Source organism: Hibiscus syriacus, unplaced genomic scaffold (genome assembly GCF_006381635.1).
Source record: "Hibiscus syriacus cultivar Baekdansim isolate YM2019G1 unplaced genomic scaffold, ASM638163v2 tig00000145_pilon, whole genome shotgun sequence".
Lineage (NCBI taxonomy): Eukaryota > Viridiplantae > Streptophyta > Magnoliopsida > Malvales > Malvaceae > Hibiscus > Hibiscus syriacus.
The window spans coordinates 79,154-88,695 of NW_024061769.1; the positions used below are offsets into that span (position 1 = coordinate 79,154).

The 9,542-nt window shown below is 34.1% G+C and overlaps 2 protein-coding genes across 2 annotated transcripts; one reads left to right on the forward strand and one right to left on the reverse strand.

Annotated features, from left to right (window-relative positions):
* The first annotated feature begins 125 nt into the window (after nucleotides 1-125).
* Nucleotides 126-2,006, forward strand: LOC120136258 (glyoxylate/hydroxypyruvate/pyruvate reductase 2KGR-like). The gene is made up of 2 exons (XM_039152370.1): nucleotides 126-604; nucleotides 1,378-2,006. Exons 1-2 carry the CDS (start codon nucleotides 182-184, stop codon nucleotides 1,894-1,896), a joined length of 942 nt encoding a protein of 313 aa, XP_039008301.1. The 5' UTR covers nucleotides 126-181; the 3' UTR covers nucleotides 1,897-2,006.
* Nucleotides 2,007-2,789: 783 nt separating this feature from the next.
* Nucleotides 2,790-4,115, reverse strand: LOC120135028 (60S ribosomal protein L37-3-like). Its single transcript, XM_039151425.1, has 4 exons — nucleotides 3,981-4,115; nucleotides 3,752-3,887; nucleotides 3,148-3,249; nucleotides 2,790-3,013 (listed from the first exon to the last, which is right to left on the reverse strand). The coding sequence occupies exons 1-4, from the start codon at nucleotides 3,981-3,983 to the stop codon at nucleotides 2,967-2,969; spliced, it is 288 nt and encodes a 95-aa protein (XP_039007356.1). The 5' UTR covers nucleotides 3,984-4,115; the 3' UTR covers nucleotides 2,790-2,966.
* Nucleotides 4,116-9,542: the final 5,427 nt, after the last annotated feature.

The window sequence follows — 9,542 nt, forward strand, 5'->3', positions numbered from 1 at the left end:
GTTAACTGCTGATCGAACAGTAACACCTACCCTTTTTCCATCTATGTTCTCCGCCTTTTATTTTTTCTAGTGGTTCACAGTCCGCAATCAATCCCCATCACTGGTTGACTGCTCTCTCTTATAGTAAGATTCCAGGCTTATTGTGCTTTGAAATTCCAGCTTCCTCACAATTCAACCAACCATGGACTCAATTGGAGTACTCATGGCTTGTCCCATGAACTCTTACCTCGAACAGCAACTCGATAAGCGTTTCAAGCTCTTCAGGTTCTGGACGGTGCCGGACAAATCATCGTTTCTGAACTCAAACAAAGACTCAATCCAGGCTGTCGCCGGAAACGCCACTGCCGGTGCCGATGCTGAGCTCATCGAGGCGTTGCCCAAGCTGGAGATTGTTGCCAACTTCAGTGTTGGGCTTGATAAGATTGATTTGGCAAAGTGTAAAGAAAAGGGTATCAGAGTTACCAACACCCCTGACGTTTTGACTGAAGACGTGGCAGATTTGGCGATTGGGTTGATGTTGGCGGTGTTGAGGAAGCTTTGTGAGAGTGATCGGTACGTGAGGAGTGGCAAGTGGAAGAAAGGGGACTACATGTTGACAACTAAGGTTCGTTAACTTTTTTTTCACCTCATTGTGCAGTTCGGGTTTATTTGATAATATGTAGTTCGTTGAATTCGTCTCTATTTGTTGGTTTTTGCGTTTTCCACTATTTTTTTATGATATTAGCGTTTCTGGGTTGATCTTAGATTCCGTTGAATTCTTTTCTTTTTGTTGGTTTTTATATTTTCAATATTTTTTATGATATTAGCCTTTCTCGACTGGTCTATATTCTGTTGAATTGGTTCTTATTGCTGATACAATATTGTTGTAAAACTGGATGATACAGTATGTGATGTAATCTTTTTGGTATATTGCGCTCAATGGTCATGTTAGTGCTGCTTCTGAAATTCACCCTGTGATGCTAATTTCCTCTATTTGTGTTTCAGAATGATCACTATATTACAGTAATTCTGAATGGTCTATTGTGGTTCATACGATGAACTAAAATTTGAAGGCATGGTGAGCAGAGAGGGGAAGAAGTCTTTATAGTCCTGTTGGAAATTAGATTTGTAGCATATATATGGATTTGTTATTGTCCTATTTCTGTCATATTTGGATTCGTGTAAATACATGTTTGCATAAAGCAACTATACACGAGTCTGTATTGTACTTCTGTGTGATCTGTGATTCGTAGAACTGGGGAGCTAACAATCAGGGTTTATATTCCCACCCAATTCTCAAATGATTGGCTCCTCACCTTTCTGCTTTTCTTGAGCTTTCAGTCTGTCGTTCATGTCAGTGGGATGATAAGTCTAGAACTACTTGTTCCATTATTTCAGTTCACTGGGAAAAAAGTTGGCATTATCGGTCTGGGAAGGATTGGCATGGCGATTGCGAAGAGAGCTGAAGCATTTAGCTGCCCTATCAGTTACTACTCAAGAAACGAGAAACCCGAAATCAATTACAAATACTATCCGAGTGTTGTCGAGCTGGCTGCCTATTGTGATATCTTGGTTGTTGCTTGTCCACTGACTAAAGAGACCCACCACATTGTCAACAGGGATGTCATCAATGCATTGGGTCCAAAGGGTGTTCTCATCAACATCGGGAGAGGCCCCCATGTCGAAGAACCTGAGCTGGTCTCTGCATTATTTGAACACCGACTAGGAGGTGCAGGGCTTGACGTGTTTGAAAATGAACCCTACGTACCAGAAGAACTTTTTGGGCTCGATAATGTGGTTCTCTTACCTCATGTGGGAAGCGGTACGGTGGAAACCCGGGAAGCTATGGCTGATCTTGTGATTGGGAACTTGGAGGCACACTTTCAGAAGAAACCACTGTTAACTCCTGTGGTCTAGTGGTTCTAATGTTAGTTAATTGCCAACTTCAGATTGCTGCTCTCATTTGTATTTTCATGATTTTATGAACATTGAATGGTAGAGATTATATGTATGATTGTAAAACCCTTCCTGTGGGGTAAATGTTGTTTGGTTGCAAGTTGAAACCGGAATAAAAATTTAGGTATCCTTTTGTTGACACATCATCCAAATTGAATGAAATAAGCATTTACTGATCTCATATATTTCCCTTTCTATGATTAGACTAAACTTGTTCAAAGATGGAGGGATAAGTTGTTTAATTTGGGTGTGAATAAATAAGAAGGGTTGAATGTGAACTACATAAATTTATTTATCATATTAACAATCCAAAATGACCTTTGAGTCGTTTAACCTATGTTTAAAAGCAGCGTTGACGATCACCAAGATGTAGAATGCAATTAATTCAGCCAAATTACTCAAATCTACTAATTAAATTCATTTAACAAAATACAGGGTCACCTTCAAGAAAAAAAAATTAAGGGGCGGAACAAAAGTACAAAACCCTATATAGTGGCTAACATATGCTTCTGGTACACTCAGATCTATGGCTGCAGCCATCTGCGGCTTATGCATGGTAAATACAGCCCCAAGAGGTCACTAACTACTAAACTTGTGCAAAAAACGCACTAGGAAGACATTGTAGCAGACTCTTGATGCATCATACACAATTCATACTTTTCTTTTCTAGACCTCACTGTAAACAAGATACAATTCTGAAGCTTGAATCAACTGAACTGACCACAATATGTGTATACAAATGCAGCCAGATAACAATGAGCGAAATCCCATGTTTAATAAATTTCAACTATCTTTATACAAGATTAGGGCATCTTAACCAAAACAAGAACATACGTTAATAACTTCATCCAGAGTAATCAAAGGGTCAAACAACAATCGGCTCGTTCAACATTGCTCAAAATTTAAAGAAACTCCTTAAATATAAACTGAAAACAACTAAAGTGTTCCACAGTAAAAACACTCCTCGAGTAAAGTTCTCATAAAAATTTTCCTAACAAAGATGGCTTCATTCAAAACAACCTTGTGATACCTTAAGCAGAAGCTGCTGCAACCTTCTTCCTTGGTGCCGCTTCAGTACCTAAGCCATCATCCAACAAAAAATTGACAATACTGACAAAAAGAGAATACCCTTGATAGAAAAGAATATGTTCATAGTTCAAAGGTACATATAATCTATATAGCAACAATCATAAGAAATTAAAAGCTAGCTACCTTCTCTGAAGCCACTCTTGAACCTGCGAGGAACGTTGCGAAGATACCTCATCCTACCGGTTCCGGTGGTCTTTCTTCTGATTGCCTTCACACTCCAATTATCTGAATCCCACAACAAAGTAATTCCAGTTAGATTTACAGATTAAAACCAAATTAAAATCTATTGAAACTGCTCCAACAAATTTGTATGAACATATTCCCACGTCATAGTTCAAATCACTATGAATATTCCTTGCTAGTATAAGCACATTTCATGCAACATTAAAACTAACAAATTAAAAAACACAACAATGGGCTACGAGTAAATTCATATTTTTATGAAGAAACAAATTCCCGATTACATCCATTTCCCACTGTATTGAGTAAATTGAATTCTTATTAGAAATTTAGAATAAAAACGTTCAAGAGTAAAATAAGCCTACAAACCATAAATAGATATTCTTATCAAAGATTATAACTCTAATTTAAGAAAATATAAGGAGACAAACCCAAACAAACAATCGAAGAAACGCAGTTGCAAAAGGAGATTTGATAACAAAAGTAAACAACAACAAACTAAAACTAATGTTCTAGACATGAAAGAAAAAGTGGATGGAGAACTTACATTTCCTCTTACGAGCAGCAGGGAAAGCACAGGCACCGCAACGGCTCTTCTGGAGATGGAAGCTACGGCGGCCACATCTAACGCAGAGAGTGTGGGTCTTGTTTCTTCTTTTACCAAAACTCCCTGTTCCCTTTCCCTGCACATTGACATTTTTATTTCGTCATCAAAATTCCCTAAAGATCAAGCTCTGTAATAAAAAAAAGAAAATAGTGTTCGATATCTACCTTACCATTGAATCTGACGAAGGAGAAACCCTAAGTGGCTCTGAAGGAAGTGAGCGGCGGAGAAGATATGGTTTCTAACAAAACCGGTTGAAAGCAGAAGAGAAGGCACAAAACAAGGGATTTTTTAAGGTTGAGACCTGCCAAATTGGACTTGAATGGGCCTCTTCATCATACTTTTCGCCCTATACTAAAACCCAATATTTAGTTTGGGTTGGGTTGGTCATAAATCATAATGAACATTGTACAAATATTTTTTTAAGTTTAAAGTAATTATAAAATAATATTTATTTAAAAAATTGACTAATTGATAATATAAATTCTACATAGTTATATATATATATAATTTCTCAAACGTAATAAATTAATTTCATGAGAATTTGAAATATGTTAAAAATCTGTTATGTATGATATTTTTTTATCTCATAAGAGTAATATATTAATTAATTGTTGCGTCGTGTCAAATGGGTACTACACAGATTGTTATGTCGAGGGCATCTTCATATTCAGGTCAAAGAAATTGGTAGATGAATGTCTTTCCCTTAAACTAGAAGCGATGTTGTCAAACAGATTTTTGTAGAGCAACCTCTGTACAGATCGTAATAAGTTGTTGATAAATGTCTCCCCATTAAACTTGATAGGATGGCACCATGATGTGGATTTCTCATTAACGAGTTAAAATCATTACACATTATTTGAGTTGGGTTATCAACTTGATCAGCTTGTTGAGATAGTCCATATTGGGAGAAAAATAACATACCACGAACCACAAAACACTTCAACAAATGTCGCATACATCTGTGTATCAACGTATGATTATTGATTATGAGAAACAACCATCATGGCAACATTGTCATCGTTGGAGGGTTCGAACGTTGTATAAGTTATCGGAAATATTGCGGTTGGAAATCTATACTGAAGTGAAGACAATCTTCTAGTACTTCCAACATGAATTTTCCTTGAAATTTTAGTGATCATCTCCTCAAGAGTCATTCCTCAAGAGTCATGTTTCTCTTGAAGGATATTCTGATAGAATGATTTGATGCGAAGACAACACCGATTTCATCTTCCCAAATTTCTCCATCATAGTAAATAATAAATGAAATACACGTTGTTTTGAGAGTCTAAAAGATTGAGAGTCTTATATATGCAAAACAATAGATGAAATATGTCTAATTAAATAAATAATATATGAATTAAAATATAAATTAATCCAAAAAATTTAAAATTTTCACAATAATTTAAATAACACAATTTCATATTGTTACAGTGTCGACAAAATGTCTTGATGTATGATCTCACGTTCCAATTTTACAACCGCAAAAAATAATACAAAATAATTAGCACAATAAAATTTGTTCAAATAATTAAATATAAAATAAATATAATATAATAAAAATAGTTTTACCTTATAAAAATAATAACAAATTTTACTTATCTTGATAGATGAAATTGATATAAGTGAGAATAAGTAAGTAATTTTGGTGTGATAATGTTTGCGAGGAGTTATTTATAGGGGAGGGGTCGTTACAAAGTCGAGTTTTTAGGCTCGAATAATAATGGAGTACCCAATAATTCAACGTGTATAATGGAAGGTACATATCATGATTCAAGCCTTTCGTACATGTTAGCCATCCGCGCCTTTCCTTACGTGGCGCTAGCTCAAACAGAACCCTGTGAAAGTGCGACTGACGATTCACATTTGATTATCACTGTGTTAAAAAGAATGTTAGATCGATAATATTAAAATATATATACAAAAATAATTATTGAGTATAAAGATGATATTTCGGTAAAAAAACACCCAGCCTTTAAAACCAGGAGATGCAAAAATTCTAATTTTTTTAAAAGACCTGGAGATGTAGAAAGATACCCTCTAATCACGACACCTGAACCTGAACTAGTAGAGGTGTTCACGGTCGGTTTGGATCAATTTTTGGCTAAAAATTCATTTGATCCGAAAGTATAAATGTTTGCGGTTTGGATGTTTCTAAAAAAAATCCGACCCGATCCAATTATGTGCGGCTAGATTCGGTTTGGATTTGTGCGGTTTTTGGATTCTAATTTTTCAAAATAATTCTTGAATTTTTTCATAAAAAACATCATATGTTTAACAAAAGCAAAGAGAATATATATTTTAACAAATCAAGAAATGAATCAGTTTCTCGTCAGTAAGTCACCCATAAGAGTAAAACGGCACATTTTCTAAGTTTTGTTTGACAATTTTCTCTCTACCTCAGAAGTGAGGAAATACCAAAAGACTATACTATCTTTCTTTGCTATTATCATTTATTGCATCATTTTTTTCCATTGGCATCGATGACAAGAATCTGGAGCAAAATTGTTACGTGTGTGTCGGGGAAAGCTGAGTCTATATCTGTATCTGAGGTTTGTGAGATTTTGTAGGGATTTTGATGGGTTTGTTTCAAGCTTGTAAATTCAATATTTCATTTCATCGGTTCAGTTTTTTTAAAAAAAAATTAAACACACTAATTTGGTTTCAATTTTTTCAAGTTATCGATTTTTTGAATAAATTTTTGATTATTTTTTTAGATCGGATTGGATCTGATCGCTCCTATAAACTAGTGTCAGACAGTACCATATTTATTGATCGTGTTAGCACATTGTTTAGGCCTGATGGGGTGTTTAAAACAAGAATGTGAAGTTAAATCAATATTTTATGTTTGATGAAATCGAAAAAGTTCCCTGGCAACAAAACATATCCTGTCAGTTGGGGTTTCTCACTCGTTGCATCAGCCATTCTTTAACAGTTTCGCAGCAGATTCAACTCATATAAAAAGTTAAGTATGCGTTAGAGTTTAATTTAAATTAGATCTGTTTTAAGTTATTTAAAGAAAATAAGAAATCTAGTTTAATTCAAAGTAAGAATTATATTTTATTTTATGAAATATACTTCAAGTATAATTCTTTCTATACAAGTTTATTTTGTAAGCAAATATTTATCTTTATAAGTAGATAATAGAGATTCGGATTGGATGTCAACTCTTATATTCTCTTCTTTTCAATATTAATGAAAATTAGTTGAAGATTGATAGTAAAGAATCGGCCAATTGTTCATCAACCACCACGATTCCCCGTTCGTCTTCAATCAACCAACCTTACCGAATTCGTTCCTTCAAGATCCTTTTTATTTTTCCACAAGACAATTTTATTTGTTATCAGGGTGGAAATCATGGTAACTCACTCTCCCAAACACTGTTGTTATTCGTTTTTCCTGTTTTTATTTAATTAGTTAATATGAGTGGAAAAATTCTTCAAGCTGCTCCAACAAGTGTGTGTATATTTGCCATTAAAACAAGCATCCTATTGATAATCTTGTATCCGTTGCAGTCTCTCGTGCCATTGATGCTACGGTCGGTAGGAAGGCTAGTAACGACGGTAGTGGCTGAGCCAGCAGCATCGATCGCAACCTTATTTTATTACAGTGATCATTTACCGCGAAGCCTCAACGTAGAAAGATTGGTTCGACGGGACTTGGTAGATCCAGAAAACTACTTGTTCCGTTTTCTCATTAACCTGTTGAGATGTTTTTTGGTAGTAATTACCAATATTCGTGATCAATGTTCATGGTTTACCTGTTCATTGATATTCTTAATATTTATGAGTATGGCCATGGGTGATAGTAGCAATGCTTTTTTGCCCTCGTTTCGAAATATGCATTGATATATTTTAAAAGTTTTAAGAGAAGCGATTGTCCTACTTATTTCTTCTTCATTTCGTTCCTATAAATTTATATATTTATACAAACTCTGAATCGAGAATATAAAATAATATCTATATTATTAAAAACTCATAACATATAAATCAAATATTTATATATATCTAAATACACAATCTAAATTACAATCCCTACTTTGAAAGTCGTAAAGTTAAGCCATCATTGTCCCGTTCTGGACCAAAACATCCTTTTAAAAGGGTTATTGGACCTACATATCTAAAAGCTATTGACCCAATACGGAAACCTATTTTATCGATGAGTAGTTCAAATCCATTTGGTAAATCCAAAATCACTCACGTATGTGTAGAGCACAAGACTTTTAATCTTGGGGTTGTGGGATCGAGTTTCACGAATGACATTTCATAATTTGGAGGTCTCCTACGGAAATTGTTCTCAACCTGGCGTTGGGAACAGCCTACTATCCTACCTCCCCTTACTCCCATTACATATGAGAATAAGGGTCAACTAACTTTTTTTTATCATTAACATCATCGAATAAATAAATATATGAATATATATGTGGACACTAATTTTTGTCCGATTACATATATATATATATATATATATATATATTATTATTATTTTATTATTTTTTATTATGATATATTACATATACATTTTCTTATTATATGTTTTTTTACAGGCTCAAAGACCATTTACAAGACCAAGTCAACAGCCCAGTCAAATCCAGAACCTAGCCTTCCAACTCTCCAAGCGTGGCATGCCATTTTTGAAGACTCTTCAACCAACTGCATGTCCCGGTCAAACCCCGAACTATCTGACGATTTCCTTGGCAACAATCCATCCCCAACAAACAAAGCAATGCTTTAGTTCATTTATGGCTCTAAAAATAGCCAATAGTTTTGGCTATAAAATGATGTAAATCGAACACAAATGACACGGGGAGTTTACACACGATTACTAGAGACATAAATCACACACGGAATTTACAGAAAATCGCTGAGAAATACGGTAGAACAATCATACGAATATCCGAGAAAACAAGAAGAAATTACAAGAGATCCACATGGGAAAATCAACGGGACGATCGGGAAAGAAATACGAAGAAAGGTAAAGTATTTACCATTTCGGTTGTAACCACTATTCTTCTCCGTAAAATCATCGTCTTCCGTCGTTAAAGTCAACATCGGCCACTGCAAAGTTTACTGTTCACCGCTGGCAACACCGCTAAATTTTTGGAATCTCGGATCAAAGGAAACAAAGTGAAAAGAAGAGAGGAAGAGGAAGAGAACAGCGGCGTAAAAAAGAAAGAAAGAAAGGAGGTAAATGTCGAAATGAATTACACGTGTGAAAGCTAGGGAATTTTGTGCCTTTTGGAAATTCTTAGGTTAATTATTACATGGGTCATTAGAGAATAACATGTTTAAATAATTTTGTCCTCATATTTGTTTTCTTCCATTTTGGTCATTATCTTTAATTTGTTGTTTAGTACTTCGGGTTTAAAACTTATTTGATCATTTAAGTTTCTGCATGTACTGTTTTGGAACTTTAAGTTTTTTCCATTTTAGTCCTTTTACCTTTTGTTTTTGTTATTTTAATCCTTTTTATTTATTTATTATATATATATATATATATATTTATTTATTTATTTTTATTTTTAATATTTTTCTTTATTTCTTTTAACATTGTTTTGTGTATATATATAGTGTGTGTTTTTACACTCTTTTATTTTTTTAAAGAATGAACATTTTTTCTCTTAATACTTTTATAGTTATTTTCTCAATTTATTTATTTATTTATTTATTCTTTCTTTTTTCGATTTATTTAATCTTTTTTATCTAACTTTTTTTACCTTTTAGGGGTAATTTCA

Bases quoted from the DNA above. Each gene is read 5' to 3' on its own strand.
- LOC120135028 (XM_039151425.1), bottom strand. The intron at 3,250-3,751 runs GTAAGTTCTCCA...TGTGGGATTCAG, and splicing joins TGCTGCTCGTAAGAGGAAAT to ATAATTGGAGTGTGAAGGCA. The intron at 3,014-3,147 runs GTAGCTAGCTTT...ATGATGGCTTAG, and splicing joins CAAGAGTGGCTTCAGAGAAG to GTACTGAAGCGGCACCAAGG.
- LOC120136258 (XM_039152370.1), top strand. From the start codon at position 182: ATGGACTCAATTGGAGTACTCATGGCTTGTCCCATGAACTCTTACCTC. The intron at 605-1,377 runs GTTCGTTAACTT...CCATTATTTCAG, and splicing joins ACTACATGTTGACAACTAAG to TTCACTGGGAAAAAAGTTGG.